Here is an 18,275-nt window from a genome sequence, read left to right on the forward strand (position 1 = left end):
GCGCAAACCGCAAATGTACCTACAGACAGCGGGGAAAGACGACCCCTGAAGGGTTAATCAGCTTCCGTGCAGGAAGTAAACAAAAAAACATATAGAAATTGTGGTTTTGTGATTACTCATATCTAACGGGCTGGGATGTTAAATCTCACACCCTCGAAAGAAAAGGTTCAGCACTCACTGAACTTGTAAACAACCCAAATATTCAGAATCTAGGTTAAAATATATAATTTGTAACAATCTAATAATTTGACCACAATGTAGGTTAAAATGTATATTTTCAGGAACTTGTACCTGCATGTAGTTTCTTAAAGGGACAGTGTCGTGAAAGGGATCACTGGAAAGGGATCACAGAGGGGTAACTAACATATCCTTCATATTATCTCCTCCAGCCATGACCTTCAATCAGAGATTTGCAGGGCTACGTCTCCAAGACCAAGGTGAGATCTGGGGCCCCGGACAATGCGCTGAGATGCATGTAGTGGGTTATTTGGTAATGGATAATGGATGGATAATGCTCCGGCGGCAGCTGAATTGCGTGTCTATCCTTACTCCATACTGCTCTTTTTCTTTCCTAAAGGTGTAAACCTAAAAAAGTTTGAGGAAGATTTTCTGTCGGCCCACAATTCCTATCGGAAGAAGCACGGAGCGCCACCTCTCCGGCTCAACCCAGGGCTTTGCCAATCTGCACAGAAATGGGCTGACCACCTGCTTTCAATCCGCAGCTTACAGCACAGCAACAGCAACCACGGCGAGAACCTGTTCTACAAATACAGCTCCAGAGCAAAGGAGCTGCCAGGTACGCGAGCTGCACCCGCTGCAACTACCATCAGCCCAAATATTTACCCTCACAGACTGCGACCGGCGCCTGCTGCTTGAGGGTAGTGTTATTTGTGTCACAGATCCCGCAGTAAACATGATGCCACCCGCAATAACAGCATGTGATGTTTCTCATAAACACGCAGGGACCCTCCGGGGGGATGAATCAGGGGACACGTGAGAGCTGCTTCCACTGGCTGCATCACTCTCTACTAAACGTTCTCCACGAGTCCGGTCGCCGGTCCCCAATGCCAAACACCCCCCAAAAAATGAATGGCAGAGAGGGGGCGCTACCCGGCCGTTTCGCTGCCCAAAGGTTGTGCCGTACAATGTTAACTCTGTCTCTTCACCCGTAAGGTCACGAGCCCGTGGATTCCTGGTACAGCGAGATTAAGAATTACAACTTCAGTAAACCTGGCTTTGGAGGCAACACGGGTAAGAAGCCCACACGGCGAGCGATGGGACTGTGCCTCCCGGCAACGAGCACAGCTGTCATTCGTACGGGGCATTTCATTGGGAAAGGCTACATTCTTCCCGGTTATTACGCGTTTTTTGCCCGGCCCACTAAACCACTTTTATAGATGCCACATACAAAAAATGAAAACACCTAATTAATACAGATCGGCCATCTGCAAACCACATCATTCCCCGCAACAATGAATACGTTGTGTTCACATTTCTCAAACTGCACCGGCCCCTTTTTCCCGAGTGACCCCTAGAATAATAGTATAATATTTTATTACAAATAACTGGGAAAGGACAGCTGTTTTAAAACGTCAGTAAATCACGCAGACAGCGATTCAGATTTACAGAACGTTATTCCACGTGTCAGATCTGCTCGAGATAATCTCGTGCCTTTTAGTCCTTGGGGGGGTCAGATAAGACATGTTCACAGGGACTATTATACTCCCTAAAAGTCACTCCTGGTGCCATCTAAATGCAAAACAGCCTTTGGAACTGATTAATAAACGTTCTAGAGCAGCCTTAATGATCATCCGTCTCCGCTGGTGACCTCTAGTGGGCATATTCCAGATGGTTCTACCGACGCCGGGCGCTTCCTTCAGTCCATATTTTCCAGTATCTTGAATAGTTTTCTCGGCTCACTTTGCTCATGTTTCGGAGCCCTGTTGCCGAATGCATCCGCCGCATGTTTAACGTGGCATTTCTTTAAAAAGCCTCATTTATGAGGGAGAAACACCGGTTTGTTGCAGACCATGAACAATAAGCCAGCCGCTGATGTTCTCAGATATCGTAAAGCCAAAATATATATATCTTTAATGTCCTTCACAGGTCACTTCACGCAGGTCGTCTGGAAGGACTCCAAGGAGGTGGGAGTCGGGGTGGCTACAGACGGTAACGGCCTTTTCTTTGTGGTGGGACAGTACGACCCGGCGGGGAACATCACAAACCCGGGCTACTTCGAGAAGAATGTCCTGCCTGCCGGGTCGGCGCCTTCTACAGACAGCGCCGGATCGGGATCGCTAGGGAATCAAGGAAGCCGCGATGATTCAAGACCAAGCAAGTCCACCAGCGATACCAAGCCGGCCTCATTACCTGGCAGAAAAGGTGAGTGACAATAAACCGGTCCATTAAGGACACACTGTATGGAGCTCTAGGGGTAGATCTAGCATAAGGGCGGCCGAGCTGGCCGTGTCCTGGGCGCATGCGCTGGTGCATCACGAGAATCTAACAGTTCCTTAGCGAGAGAATCGCGGCTGAACACGTCAATCCCGAGCCGCTGAATCCCACGCATCTCATTAAAGCTCTATACAAGCATGAAATCAGGTTTTGGGTCTGAAAACGCGGCACTTCTCAACACAATGTGAATGTGCAGCAAACTGTAACGTAATATTCGAGGGCCAAGAGCCGCGAGACGGTGGAGAGGCGAGCTTGTCTGTAATTGTTCGGTCAGATGGAGAAGGTCATGGTTTGGTGAATGTTGGGAGAGGATAGGATGGCTTCGGAGGAGACGTTAGAGATGAGGAGACGCGGGGTTCTGCTGAGTTCATGCTTAGAGGCCCGGTATTATTAGAACTAATGACGGGTTGAGTTGGTCGGGATATGATATTTTTGTTGCTGAAATGTTTCCTTTTCTGGGTTCCGTTCTGTAACACTTGCATTCAGCGACACGGCTATAATTGTAAGAATCCTGACACCGCATGTTTAGCAGGAACAGAGCATTTTCTCAGGTTTACAAAAAACTGTATTCCTAATATCATCTATTTAGGTGAAACGCCTCCTTATTTAGGAACAAACTAGAAAAAATCTGTTGCTCTGCCGGTACGGATCGGGGTAGTCATGGTCGGGGGTCTCAGACCAACTTCCAGTTTCCTTCCTTCAAATCGGGTCAGAACTTCATGAATGCGTAAAAAAAAAAAAAGGATTAGAAGGATTAGAAAGCGCTTCTCGTGCCCAGAGTGAGATTGACCAGTTTCACGGGAATGTGTTCAGTCGTGTTTTCTGTCCTTTGTGAATTCACTTTTTTTTTTCTAAAAATTAGACCTTTCTATGTCTCCCAGACTTGGTTTTATCTTTCGCCAGCTTCCCATATTCGAGAGACTCAAGCGTCCATCAGAAAATACTCTAGACAACTCTAGTGAACAAATCAGTTCTTAATCCATTTCTCCTATTAATATAGTTTAGATCTCTAAACGGCGGCAAGATAAATAGCTCACATGTTTAACTTTCCCCAAATGTCCCCCAAAGCAGGGAAATCCCAATATAAACAGCGTCGTTGAAGTAGTCCAGCTGAGGAATTTGTCTTAGGCGTCCCATCACTGTAGGAGGTCACGTGACACATTATTCGGGCAATGAGCCTTAATGAGATCAGTGGGGAGGAGGAAGTCATTGGGAGGACAGGCCACAAACTGCTTCTTGTTTTTGGTGATGGGGAGGGGGATAAATCAGACAGAATTAAAATGCACCAAGCCTGGCAGGGAATTCTCACATTCTGCCACACAATGAATGGCTTCCCCTCCTCCAAACCCCCTTCACAAGAAGCCTTTATAGAGCACAGTTAACCATTTCCATGTTGAAGCGATCGGGGCCCTGCGAGCGTCGTCTGCTCCGCTGCTTTAAGCCGGGCCTAAAAAGTAGCTCAAAGCTACAGCTACTTTTTGTAACGGTTTGCACAGTTTCAGCGGTGCATCTCTCACCTCAGAGGGAACACTACTTTCAGGGTCCTCTGCTGCTTTCTGGCTTTTAACAGATTCTCCCATTAGCTGAGGCTCACTGACTCTCTGCTACCCTGAATGCTGTATATTTTTAATACAAAATCCTAGTTAAAGGGGCAATCCAGTAATGTTACGTTAAAGGGAAAGAGGATGTCCATCTGTAGCTTCTGGCATCTTGTTAACCCCTGCCAGAACACAGTTAATAGGTTACTTGAGGGCAGGTATGGGAATCTGTTCCAGCATGAAAAGGTGGCTTCTTGGCCATTAAACCACCAATGAGCTCAGACAGCGCCCGTTCTAGAGACATAATGGGGGCTCTGAATGCAGCTATGGTTATATTGTGGAATAACCGGGACAGGCATAATGTATTTAGAACCCTATACGGCTTTAAATGATCACCTGGCCTCTAATCACTCTGTGGAACAGATGCATTGATTATGTCCCTATTCACCGATGGGTATAAATCCAGTTAGCTGTTCAGTAGCCCCATGGCCGGCTTGCTTGCGGGCTCGTGTGTTGCACATTGGAAATGGAAGTAGTAAGAGCTGCCCCACCTTATCTGCCGCTCCAGGCGGCCGCAGTCATGCCAGCTTTCCCTTTCACTTTTCGCCGCGGTCTCTGGATTCCAGTTAGACCGGTTGCTATTGGAGTGAAGCGATCTCTTTAAAATGGAGATACCCGACTAATGCGGTGAGGGGTCCTGCGCACGGGAAACCTAATCCTTCCAGTTACAAATTAGTGGCAGGGCCATGTATGAGCGTTTGACTACTTCAAATACCTTTTAAGCATATTATGTTTTGTCTATGTGGTATAGATTCGTACTGTTTTAGCCGTAGAAAGAAAAAGAGCCCTTTTATAGCATAACCCGAGACTATCTGCACGGACAGGAGGCAACAAAGAGACTTGTCCAAAGAGCTTGCAGACTAAACGACCCCTCTGAACATGGGACAGAGCTCTACAGGTGTCACCCACGATCAAGCCATGAACCCCTCGCGCAGAATGGCCAGACTTCCCATTTAACCGGGATGCATTTGAAAGACAGGCTGCAGGGTTTTATAAGGGTCCCTGACTGGAGGAGCCAAAAAAAACAACACCTCCTGTCCTTTAAGACTCTGATTCCCAATAACTTTTAAAACCAAAACCCCCCTGATATGGCCCATCATGAGTACTCAGAGATGAAGTAACACAAAACTATAGTTAAAAAACCACTTGGAGTCCTGCGTGAGCCACATATACCTTGCTTTGCATTTCCGTTAACCGCTCTGACACAGTAAGGGTTAAGCAGACGCCTTGTCGCCTCACCCTGTAGTGTTCTGGCACGCAAACGGTTAGTCCCTTCCAGATGTTCGGTGTGACGGCAGGCAGGGGGAGCGTTTGCTGCACTCGCTGCAGCTGTTGGGAGTTTTTAGTTCGTGAGCCGGGCTCAGGGGTTACTTCCCCTCCTCCTCGGGCTCCGGCTCAGGGGTTACTTCCCCTCCTCCCCGGGCTCCGTGTCTGAGCATCCAGAGGCCCTGCCTTTCATCAGCCCAGCTCTGGAGGAGCTCCGCCGCGGTTATGTGACTCGGCCCTTGTCTTGCTGAACGCCTGGAGGAGGCCGGACGGGGTAAAGTCTGCTCGGGTTAAGAAGGCGACATGGGAGGCTGCTTCTCGAGGCGCGCCGTGAGAGGTAGGTAGCCGCTGCTGGTACTGAGTGTGTGCTGACTTAGGACTTGATGATCTTGTCTCCTCGGCATCAACCCGGGTGTTGCTAAAACTTGTGTTAACTCTTTTGCTGCTAGAGATTAATTGTTAAGAGTTTGATTTTTCCCACTGAGTAGCGGAGGGGGGCTGAGGATGGAGTTTGGGGGTTTACTACGTGTCTGTCTATGTACATACAGGGCTGCTTTATTCTCTGTACAGTTCAACAAACAATCCCTCTGTTGCAGCGTTTAAATGCCATTATAAAGCGACATATTCCTCAATGAGTCCGGCCTAATCTACGTGTTCATTTGGGGAGTTGTTGCATTGCGGCGCGCTTTTTGTGGCACATTCGTTCGCATTTTGCGGCGCGGCCGTTCTGTTACGTGTTCAGCGTCTGCCGTTGTTTACCAGCCAGTAAAATGTTTCCGACCAGTCTTGTGGATCAGAGGAATGCTTGTCTGTGACACTGAGGTCACGTCCCGAGGGGACAGGGACATGATGAAGCGTGATCTGATGCCTCCTTCTCCACCACACAAGGGACACACTTACACCGATTCCCGACACGGGTCACCCTGCAATAACTGAAATACATTTTCCGTCCGTATTTCACCCAAAGCCAATGATCAAGTTACTGCTGTGCTGTCAGCTAAAGTTTTATCTTTCCAAGTTGGGAGCCACAAGCCCTCCCCACCCTCTGTCTACGCGGGGTATCTGGGTCTCCTTCTCGAGTAGATCGGTCACATGGACTTGGGCGGTGACGGATCCTCCTGTGCCGAGAGGATCCAGTCTCCTGCTGCCGGGTCCACAGGTTACAGATAATGTTCTGATATGACTGTCCCTGTTACTCTGTTACTGATTTTTTTCTCGTACAGCAGGCTGTTAATGTTCATGCATTGCTACATTACACGGCCACATACCTGTTTATTGTTTTCCTTGTCCTGTCAGTCCCACTTTATAGTAATCATTTATCAGGGGTCTCCACCAGGTTTGCAGCAGCTGTAAAGTGACACGGAGGAACCGTAATCCTAAAACAAGATAGTAACATTTATTAGCATCAGAAGACATGTCTACCGCCGGCAACGCAGCCACCGCTAATTAATACTCCTACGCCAGCTCACGTAAAATGCAGAACTCTTTAGTAGTAACCCTTACTCCTTCCAGGTACACGTCAGCCATGATATCCGCCCTTGCAGAATCCCCCCATATGTATTTGCCTCTCTTCACCCCCCCCCAAACTTCTAACTCCTGCCACTTATTTTAGTGCTGCAAAATGGGATCATGGCAGCTGTGCTGCAGCTTCTCCTTAAGCTATGTTAACACATGAAATAATATATATTAGAGCCCCTGTAAAGAATGTTAATGTGTCTTGTATGTTGGTGATGCTCAAATTGAACCCATGGGAACACAATGGCCTCCATCAAGTTCTGGCCCCTGATGTGTTTGGGAATCACAGCGGGCCCGCTCCCCTTCTTACACTGGCCGACACGTCTCCTAATTTGGCCAGCTTGTTTTCACAGGTTTATTTGCTGTTATCGGCCCGCCATGACCTGCATTCTGCCAGAACACACAGCACACCCTGTACCGGCTAAACCCCGTGTGACGTGTTACAAGGAAACACACAATTCTTTCTGCGTCTAATAGGAGGCAATTGGGGGCCGCTCGGAGCTCTGTCACAGCTTGTTAAGTTTTGTGTGTTTCAGTGTTACGCTGGTGGCCTTTCCTCTGCAATACCGTTTACCGCATGCTAGACGATAAACACAATAAAACCCCTTTTATTGACAAAATGACAGAACTCCGCAAACCTTAGACCTGCCTGTCCGAAAAGACCATCTATCCGTATACCGTGTTTCAGTGCAGATACCGGACTTTTGATATATATAGTCATAAAGCAGATTACGTATAAAGAGCAATTCTGGTGCAAAGTGTCATGTGCCATTTTAGTTGCTATGGAGACTGCACAAGCCGCAGCATTTTGCGCCAGATCTCTGGCTTTGATTTATAATGTTGCGGTGCCGGCGGATGTGTCTTTAACATACATAATGATGGGAACCGTGTGCTTCCCGGGTTCTGGATTCCTCACAGTGCAATGCTATGATTCACAAGTCGCAGTGAATTTGGCGATTGGAATGAGGGGGGCCGTCTTCGGGAAAGTCCGCTTCTAGCTTTAAATAACATGTCTTTACATAGTAACACTTTGCCGTGAGAACCGTCCCGCTACATGTGAAATATTCCCACAAACACGTCTATAAAAATAACACGCACCGTGCTCGGCCTTATAGAGCGAGATTTAAATTCTCTGTTATCGCGTGCGCAGCGACAGCCCCGTAAACTCCTCCGCTCGGTGACGGACTAATGATGGATTCCATGCTGTAGGTGCCGAGGAGAGCCAGTTTGAGAAGGATTTCCTATCTGCGCACAACGCCTACCGGAAGAGACACAGGGCGCCCCCTCTCCAGCTGAACCGTGACCTCTGCCGATCTGCTCAGCAATGGGCTGACCACCTGCTGTCCATCCGGACCCTGAAACACAGCGCCAGCGACCACGGAGAGAACCTGTACTACAAATACAGCTCCAACTCCAGAGAACTGCCAGGTACCCACCGCGCGTGACGCCGCTTAGCGAATCGATGCCGCCACGGGCACCAGGTCGGGCACCTGATTGTGCGATTAAAGCATGTAATGAAGCCGTAGTGCCGCGTTCTGGTGTGTATGAGCGCAGTGAGAAGGACAGCAGCAGCCATTTCAGATACTAAACGCCTGCTTACCATGCGCTGTATGCTGCTGATCTGACGTAAAGCCAGGTATCCCCATCACAGCCAGGCCCATCATCCAGCAGAGGTGGCCCTGCAGGGAATGGAGAAAACGGGCATCAATAAACACGCGTCCTTAGTGTCAGTTATAGCAGAACACTGTGACCCCGCTTTACTGCCGCAGTCATATAGCGATGCAGAGTATTATTCTTAGGGTTCTCCATTAATTGTCTAACCATATATTGGCTGGGGATGCAAGGGGGCAGGTTACCAGCTGGGTATTTATACAGGGGGGTATATAGAGATTTTACCATGTAGGGAAGGCCCAGGTCCTGGGGTTTCCTTCATTCCCACATCAGCCACCTGCTGGGTTACAGAGCTCTGCTGTGTGTGCAGGGACTGCTCGGTACAGGGTATTAACCCCTGCATGACCGCGTACCGGTGCAGCTCCCCTCTCTCTTGCAGTCTCACACCAACACGAACCCCTCACAGTAGGCACGAGCCGTTATCCCGCTTCCTATAGGGCTGTGCCGTCACATGACAGGGGAAAGCCAATCAGACGCGGGATTCGGCGCGCGGCAAAAAAGGAGCTGGTGTTGCAGTCAAAGTGACTGAACGGCGGTACCTCACCGCCTCCTGATTGGCTACTGCCGGCACGTGCTGAAGTCAACCTATCAGGAGACCGGTTAATTAAATCAATGGTTAATTAAACTTTTAACCCGTTGTGGATACACCGTCAGGGGTAATGGGGCATGTCTACAGGGGTACAGCTGCTTAACGATTATGTATAGAGATTTATCCTCACTACATAGGGGCATTTCCGTTCAGGGGGTGTGGTTATAGGCGGGGCGGGGCGGGGCTTTACCCATACCCTTCATGTGCCTTTTGAGCCCAATTGCTGGGTATATTTATATTACTGAGGAGGGCAGGTAGAAGAATAATAATGGGGTTTATTTACCCCGTTTAGTTTATAAAGCCCTTCCCTGCTGTTTCTATACACATTACAGGGGCTTTTAGGGCTGCAGAACCCTGCGATCCCCTCATACTCGGCAAACATTCTGAGCCCATAGAAAAGAGGGGCATCAGGGGGGAGTGAGGGGCATCACTGGACTGGACAGGGCACATAAGGACACTTGGGACGGATACCGTTGGGGGTAGTTGGACATCCTGGAATCTGCTTTTTGTGACCCCAATAACATCGTCTCTTCTCCCCTGTAGGTCACGAGCCCGTGGACTCTTGGTACGACGAAATAAAGAATTATGACTTTGCCAGGCCAGGTTTCCGCAGTAACACAGGTAAAACATGGTGACCGGAGCCAGTGGAGGAGACGGAGCGTAACCCCGATTTATTCCAAATACTTGATTCCGTATGTTTTTGTATCATCCCTGAAGGTCACTTCACGCAGGTCGTCTGGAAGGACTCCAAGGAGGTGGGAGTCGGGGTGGCAACGGACGGTAACGGCCTCTTCTTTGTGGTGGGACAGTACGACCCGGCGGGGAACATCACAAACCCGGGCTTCTTCGAGAAGAACGTCCTGCCTGCCGGGTCGGCGCCTTCTACAGACAGCGCCGGATCGGGATCACGGTGGAAACCCAGCAGCACCAGGGACCCAGAACCAGACAAGCCCTCCAGTGAGCGGAAAGCTCAGGCAGGCTTTGGCAGACGAGGTGAGGGTCTCTACATCGGGACCCCTGTACGTTTCCGCCATGTTTTGTTTTCTTACTGGTAGCTGGCGTGTCTGTTGTGTTCCTTTAGTTGGACGGGTCTACTAGTATTCTGGGCTGTCCAGTTGGTGACGTCTGGTTACAGATAGCCCCAAACTCGGGTAATGGTATCCACTAACGGGTGACTCTGGTTATTGTGCTTTAGGGGCCGGTGCATTCGAGCAGGAAGCTTTAGACACTCATAATAAGTATCGGCGGCAGCACGGAGCGCCCGCTCTCGCGCTGAACCAAGAGCTGTGCGAATCCAGCCAGAAATGGGCCAACCACCTCCTGTCCATCAACGCTCTGCAGCACAGCAACACCACCCATGGCGAGAACCTGTGGTACAAGTGGAACTCCAGCATGAGAGATGCTTCTGGTGAGGACCTCCCAACCCATCCCCTGCTACCTGATTAAAATAAAATGGCATAAAACATACGCAAAGCAGTAAAGCATGACAATTCGTGCATTTTGTGATAACATTGAGAGGCGAGACTTTATGGTGTCTCATTCATAGCACGTTCTTAGAATCTTGCATAGACTTCTCAGTACAGGGATGTATCTGCTCCGTGGTCACCCATCTCTTTGTGTCACAGGCAGCGAGGTCGTGGACACGTGGTACGGGGAGATAAAGGACTACAACTTCAGCAAACCCGGCTTCCAATCCAACACAGGTAACACATCTCGCTGGATATACACCTGTCTGGTATATGTGGTCACAGCCGAGGAGGTAGGAATTGTGACGTTTATTCTGATAACACAATTTCTATATGTTGGCGCTTTGAAGCGTAACTGTGTATAGACATGGGGTTAGATGTAGACGTCCTTTGTACCTGGTCTTTGATAACTATTTTACTCGGCACAGGAAGGGAATCATTTTGGTTTTGTCCGGTAGCCTCGTGGGTTTATAAAGTCCTCTAGTGTACATAAAATTAACTCTTTCCCAAAACAGCTGGAAGTGAGCAGCGCAGAGTACACCGCAGTCTGGATTTTAACTGGGACCCTGAAGATGTCCCCAGTTACGTGGCCGCCACACTTTACACCATGCAGGCAAAGCGAAATGCTAAAGCGTTTAGGTTCATTTCCCGATGTGGCGGACGTTGTATTTTAATCTTTAACGAGCTTTGCTCCGTGCTGCTGTAATGTGACAAAACCGTCCGGCGTTATAACGTCGTGTCTGCTAATGTCTGACGGTCAGGAGGTGGCCGATCCCTTGGAATCGAGGTAAAAAAAGGGTATTTTCATTGAGTTTTGTGATCTGTTGTAACAATTTTAACTAATTGAGCTTTTTAACATCTCGGTTCATATTGTAGGTTTTATTCCCCTGCCTTTTGTGCGTTGAATTAACCCGTGATGTGTGGCGCCTCCTGCTGGGGGGTGATATAAAATAATAATACGGTTGCTCTCCCATCTCTAGGTCACTTAACTCAGGTTGTCTGGAAAGATTCTCGAGAACTTGGCATTGCCAAGGCTGTGGATGGCAAAGGTATGGTGATTGCAGTTGCCCAGTACAGCCCGGCTGGGAATATCACCAATCCTGGCTATTTCCAGAAGAACGTGTTGCCGAAGGGTACCCCGGTGTCTGATGTGGGAGCGGCGGCCCCTGAACACAGCACCTCCGGGCCCTACTATCCGGGAGCCATCAGAGCAGATACAGCGGCAACACCTACAGGTATCGAGCAACCCAGATATCACTGTGTATATCTCTCCTGAATCAACAGGCCTTTTAATGAATATACTCTCTAGAACGAATTCCCCAGGGTATACCCGTGGTGTGTATAAGTACCCTGTATGTTCTGTGTGTGTATGTATCATGTGTGTACAATTACCTAAAGGGTGAGAACAGTCTATGGGTTAATCTGAAGTGGCCCCTGGAGGTTGTTCCTTCATCTGAATAATACAGAATAGATGAGCATTCAGTGGATTTGGCCCGGTGTGACTGAGCTGAGACATGTCAGGTTTGACTCGCTGTTTAAACATTTATTTTACTCTTTAGTAGACACCAGAGAGTTTGCTTTGGAGTTTCTGAATGCAAACAACACATATCGGTCTCGCCACGGAGCAAAACCATTGCAGCTGAACTCGCGGATCAGCCAGGAAGCCCAGAAGTGGGCCGAGCATCTGCTGACGTTAAAGACGCTAAAGCACAGCGAGACGTCGTATGGAGAGAACATATGGGCCAAGTCTGGGGGCCCCTCCATCACCGTGACAGGTAGAGGGGATTCCAGCTTCATTCTGGCTTTGGGGGTCCCTATGCACATTACATAGATGGAGCCGCCATGTCTGCGCAGACAGGGAGCTTTACGACACCCGTGTCTCTGATCTCTCTTCATATCCATATGAATTGTGTGGGTGCTCGTTACTGTACCCGGACAGGGTCTTAATTTCCCTCAACGTGGCAGCAAATGTTACCTCTAAATATTTTATTTCTGTCACTTTACATTCAGGAACATACAGCCTTAAGGGCCAGCTCTACTTTATCTGTTTTGCTCAGAATTGTTGGCGGACCCCCAAGGCCTGATTCAAGAATTAGGAAATGGCCATTTCTAAGATCTAGTATTTAGCTCATATCCCTACCAGGCCCGGCACGCTGGAGCGCTGCCCAAACTTCTCACTGCCCCAGCTTTATCCCGCGTTTCTTTCATCCCAGGACAGGAGGTGGCTGACAGCTGGTACAAGGAGGAGAAGAATTACAACTTTTCCAAACCAGGATACCAAGCGGATACAGGTACAGAGATTCCCCAGCACAGCACATGTACAATGTGATATACCTGGGGTATGGAGGAGCGCGTCCACTTCCCACCTACCCCAGAAATAGACATTATGGTTTCATTAACAGCCGGGATAGCGTCATTCTACAAAAATGCTAAATATGTCTGGTTCTTATTAAGTAGCAGCCCCTATTCTCTTACAGGACATTTCACGCAGATGGTATGGAAGACCTCCAAGGAGGTTGGAGTCGGATTAGCGTCCAGTGGAAAGGGGATGTTTATTGTGGTTGCGCAGTACAACCCCAGCGGGAATATTACTAACCCCGGATTCTACGCCCAGAATGTCCTTCCTCGCGGATCGAAGGTGACTGATGACGATGATGATGAAGATGGCTTTGCGAAGGAAACTGGTGCTAATGGAGTTGTTGCCATTCCAGGTACCAATGATCCATGGACACAGAATCTTTTTTATATATATATATATATATATATATATATATATAATCTGGTCCGTATATGATTTCCTTGTCTATTAATAGACATACATTACATTAAAGAACCCGACCCCTTACCATCCTGCCATGTTAATATCCTGGTCTGGCATGTTGACTAGTGAATATAATCTGGTCTGGGTTCCTACATGCTTCCTTGTATGATATATATATATATATATGTGTGTGGTTAAACGCCGGCATTTGTAACACCAAAATGATACTAATCTCACACCATCCTGTTTCCAGAAAAGGAACTGAAGGCTTTTCGAAAGGACCTTCTGAATGAGCACAACAAATACCGCCGGCTGCATGGTTCCGGAGCGCTGCAGCTCAGCACGGTCCTGATCCAGGAAGCCCAGAAATGGGCTGATCACCTGGCGGGGATCCGAGCTCTCCAGAACAGCGATACCCAGCACGGGGAGAACCTGTGGTACAGATGGGGAACCGACACCAGTTTACCAACAGGTACCATGGCCAAAACCCACTGAGCCAGTAGATGTGTCACTACGTTTCCTTCTCTGATGAGTACGTTTGCTCAGCGTGGATGTACGCCTGGAGTGCATTTATTATACACTTAAATAACCTGAAACGATTCAATCGATGTGCAAGTATGAGTTTTGAGGAATATATAGAGTGTCGTGTCTGTTTCTGTGTCCTGCAGGGAAGGAGGTGGCCGAGTCATGGTACAATGAGATCTCCAAATACAATTTCAGTAACCCCGGATTTCAGAGCGGGTCAGGTGAGCATTCGTATACAGCCCATGGCCCCCAGATGCGTTCATTGCTGATAAAAACACGGCAAGCTGTAAGCAGTCGTGGCATACAAGTCAAGGGATCTCCTTTGGGTCTCGTGCTTGAATCTGATGGGATAATCTTGTGAATTCCCTTTCTTGGTGACACGCAGGCCATACAATGAATAAAGCCCCTGTTTTGCTTTGCGTTAAACTTCTTTCTGGGGTTCTAAGATGCGTTGTGCTACTTTTCAGGGAACTTCACCCAGATGGTATGGAAGTCATCGTCCCAGGTGGGCTTCGGCCTGAGCACAGACAGCAAGGGAATGTATATCGCCGTCGGCTTCTACGACCCAGCTGGAAACATCGCCAACAAGGGATACTTTGAAGACAACGTCCTGCAGAAAAAGAAGTAAGAACGTGTCGCCTTTCTTTGTGGACATAGTAAAGAGGCTCTACTCCAAGAACAAGCCAGCTGAGCCCCGGTCGGCAACCAGGAGACCCTGCAATGGAAACTTCTCACCTACCCAGGACTTGGGATCTCTGAATTCCTCCTCGACGCCTCTGATCTGTAAATCAAAAAAAAAACAACATAACCCGGGATGTGTGACGGAGATATATTAATGAGGATCTAGTTAATGGACAGTGCTGAATATAATCCCCAGTATTACAAGACTCCCTCACACCCCCAGGTGGGGCAGATATCCTTATTGACCGTGTGCTGCCCTGGCCGTGGCCTATGTTTACTGAACAGTTTACAGCCCCAACCAGCACCTGGCTGCAGATTCATGGTGATGCGCTGTTTAGTAAACATGGCACAGCGTACAGCGTTTGTTTACATTGGATTCTGCTCCTTAAAACCAACCCCTAGCACTTCTCAACGACACGTTTGGATTTTCCCATTGATTTTATGAAGGTAAAACACTTGCAGTCCTGCTTTGCTCATCTCATTTTTGTTACCCCATCTTACTGCCACAGCGACTCCCAGGTCACCCCCAGAAAAGAGCTATATATGTTCCTTTGCACTATGGCCACATTGTTAGGTGGAATAACCATGCTGGTGATATATTATTACATTATCCCAGGCTCTCCGCAGAGCTTCACTATATGATCCTGCCACCGGGTCTGTACACTTCATTCTGGTGGGACGTCGTCCAGCACCGGCCTCTGGCACCAGTTTGTGTCCGTCCATCACGTTTCTCGGTACGTGGCTTCGGCCGAGAGGTTTACATTTCTCCATTTTAATATTCTATTACCTGTGTGTTTCCGTGCGCTGCGTGCAGACATTACATGAAACCACTAGCTCCATATATACAGAGCAGCTCGCGGCACACGGAGGCAGCGCTGCTCCGATCATGGAAACATATCCTCGCTTTCACTGACACGGTTTGTGCGGAGCTTTCCGGAGACTCGTACAAAAGGTTTATTTCCTGGCTTTCTGCGCATTTAATTGTCACGTTTTCTAATTATGGGCCGTTTGAATTATTTTTCTGCATGAGATGTTTTGTCTGGCGTGGGCAGTGATAAGGTACAGGGACTTCTAATTCATTAAACCACTAATATTTGGTAAAATGCTGTTACAAAGATCACGTGGCATGCCGTCAGTGGACAGTCGCTGGTCTGTGAGCTGTAAATGTATTGATTTTCTAATAAAAAAATATCTTTATTGGACCATTTCATATAATTTGCAGGGTTAATATTCAATATTCAACAATGTATTCTGGACCCCCCCGAATTCTGCGTTCTTCTTGCCAGTGGCTTGGGTCTCTTTGTGGGCTCTCGTGATTGATGTCATGTGATGTCATACTCCAGTGATGCTTCTATGCTGTAATACCCATAATTACCATTAGAGGGCACTATTTCCACTTGCAAGACTGCCCTATTATAGAACCTGGTTCGTTCAAATCCTTAACATGATTCCCAAAATGTGACATAAAATAGGTTAAACTGATTAGTTCTGCTGTCTGGGAGAAGGACGAAGGATATTGTTTTAAGGATCTCAAATTCCTTCCTAAAAGGCAAAACAGATGGTTCGGTGCGGATTACGTCGGTTATTTCTTGGCCAGAAGAAGCTGATACAATAATGAAAAGCTGTCCGAGCAATTTGTAACCTTCGGCGGTGATTGACACAAATACTTTCCATGAGGTTCTACAGCAGCTGAAATCATTAGCTCCAAAAGCCATAGAGGGTTTCTAAGAGCCAAGAGCGATGTCCGGGACTGGCCCGTCCTAGGATCCTGTGAGGACAGTCTCTACCTCCGCATCAATAAACTACCCTAAAGAAATCCCAAAACGTGTTCTTAGATGAGCTTTACCCGGTAATCCCTCCAGGGTTGGGGTGCTGGCTGGAGCTCTGCTGGAAGGGCCCGTGTATGATAGATTGCAAGCTTATGGGGCAGGCTGTGTCACCTCTGTACTGGATAGCCCTTTGGAACTGGTATTGACCTCAACGTGGGCAGCCTTCTGTTCGCCCCAGGGGCCACCTCCCCTTGCGCAGAGCACTCCCCCATTTGGCCTGTGGCCCTTGCCTACAGCAGCCTCCCGTTTGCCCTGTGGCCCTTGCGTACAGCACCCTCTCCTTTGCCCTGTGGCCCTTGCCTACAGCAGCCTCACCTTTGCCCTGTGGCCCTTGCGTACAGCAGCCTCCCGTTTGCCCTGTGGCCCTTGCGTACAGCACCCTCTCCTTTGCCCTGTGGCCCTTGCGTACTGCAGCCTCCCCCGCTCCTCTTGCTGGTGACTCAGGCCTCCCGCGCTTTTTAATGTTAAATTTAATCTTATTTGATAGTCGTTTCTAAAACACAGCGCTACCCTGTGTCTATGGTTACAGGTCAGAGGTGAACGAGATAAATAAATCGGAATAGTTGGCGGCCCGAAGGAACCATTTTTAGATAAAGCAAACATTCTGCATTTCTGTGATGCCAGTCCCGCTGCGTGGGGGAGGGGAGCACTTTCCATCGCACCTATAGTCCCCAAATAGAAAATTAAAGATATCATTTGTGGCCGCATTCCCCTAACGGAGCGAATGTTTGTAATGGAAAACTCAGAGACCGAAATAATAAAACATACCCTCCCGATTCCAAAGAACGAAAGAAAAACACATGAGGGACGCGGCTGAAACAGGGGGGGTATTTATAGGGGCTTTACCTACTAAACATTAACTCTTAAATGGGCGGGTATTTCACCAGGTCTGTCGTATAACTCTTTAAACACCCATTTTTTATTTTTATCTACAAGGACAACATGGCATTTCCACCTAAAAATATCCCATCACTGTGTCACATGACTGTAGGTCATAATTAACCAATCCCTAAAAATATATGAACAGGGCAAACTTTGGTGATTCCTAGAATGTGTGTAAAACTTCCCGAAAGGAATAAAAAAGGGGGATTCGGAAACTAGAAGGGGCCAATTGGTTATTTTTCTGCCATCAATATTTATGTATGACATCATACACTGGAACAGGCAATGAGGGGTGATTACATCATCATCATCAACTAAGAAGTAGTCCTGAACATGCACATGTCGATTGCACCAAAATGGCCCCAGAATCGCATGACCTGCCATGGATATCTTCATGTTTTTGAAAAGAACTTTTCTGGCCCGAATACGTTAGATACTTCAGGCCTGCGTTACATGGAGCGTATTTCTTTCTGATAGGGAATGAAAGGGTTACAGGTGGTAATCCATATGTAACCGTTAGGGATGTATATATCTTCCCGCGTACGGTAGATCCCGTGGATTCCATCCTAACTCAGCTGTAATCCTGCCAAGTAATCTAAAATCAGCACAAACTGAGATATCTCTTCTAATTAAACGCAGATCTGCCCCGACACGCTGAGCCCAAAATATTTCCCCCAGGAGAACGTCGTCTTCACTTCTCTGGAATGATCTCGATGCCACCTGCCGACGGTATACGGCTGAATCCTGGAAGATACATTATTAGAACGGCCGTGGCCGATACGATCATGTTTTCCAACGCAACCGAGCTCGCCCATTGCACGTCAACAGAAGCACATGGAGAAATGTAACCAGACGCCGCAACTGTTGCAAGGTCGCCTATAAACACCATCAGCTCCTCGTTTGGCTTGAGGGGTCCTCGGCATCCTGGTGGTTTAGAAGCGTTTCAGTAACAAACAGTTGGTTATTTTGTTTCATTCCCATTAATGTATCTCAGACAAACCAGTAACAAACCGGTAATGCGCTCATCAGCTTTGGCCG

The 18,275-nt window shown here is 48.1% G+C and overlaps 1 protein-coding gene across 1 annotated transcript; it reads left to right on the plus strand.

Moving 5' to 3' along the window:
- The first annotated feature begins 391 nt into the window (after window positions 1–391).
- On the plus strand, window positions 392–14,473 carry LOC149273335 (uncharacterized). Its single transcript, XM_089506417.1, has 16 exons — window positions 392–437; window positions 578–796; window positions 1,174–1,251; window positions 2,107–2,382; window positions 8,043–8,261; window positions 9,637–9,714; window positions 9,811–10,092; window positions 10,289–10,501; window positions 10,719–10,796; window positions 11,540–11,794; window positions 12,122–12,334; window positions 12,773–12,850; window positions 13,037–13,270; window positions 13,574–13,792; window positions 13,989–14,066; window positions 14,313–14,473. The coding sequence occupies exons 1-16, from the start codon at window positions 392–394 to the stop codon at window positions 14,471–14,473; spliced, it is 2,727 nt and encodes a 908-aa protein (XP_089362543.1).
- Window positions 14,474–18,275: the final 3,802 nt, after the last annotated feature.

The sequence above is a fragment of the Sceloporus occidentalis genome, unplaced genomic scaffold (assembly GCF_023333645.1).
Source record: "Sceloporus occidentalis isolate IW3139 unplaced genomic scaffold, rSceOcc1.0.p SCAF_384, whole genome shotgun sequence".
NCBI classification, from domain to species: Eukaryota; Metazoa; Chordata; class Lepidosauria; order Squamata; family Phrynosomatidae; genus Sceloporus; species Sceloporus occidentalis.

What these genes read in the sequence shown, in the direction of transcription:
- LOC149273335 (XM_089506417.1), top strand. Translation starts at nt 392, where the DNA reads ATGACCTTCAATCAGAGATTTGCAGGGCTACGTCTCCAAGACCAAG. An exon ending in CTCATTACCTGGCAGAAAAG is followed by an intron (nt 2,383 to 8,042) that starts GTGAGTGACAAT and finishes TCCATGCTGTAG; the next exon opens with GTGCCGAGGAGAGCCAGTTT. An exon ending in CGACACCAGTTTACCAACAG is followed by an intron (nt 13,793 to 13,988) that starts GTACCATGGCCA and finishes TGTGTCCTGCAG; the next exon opens with GGAAGGAGGTGGCCGAGTCA.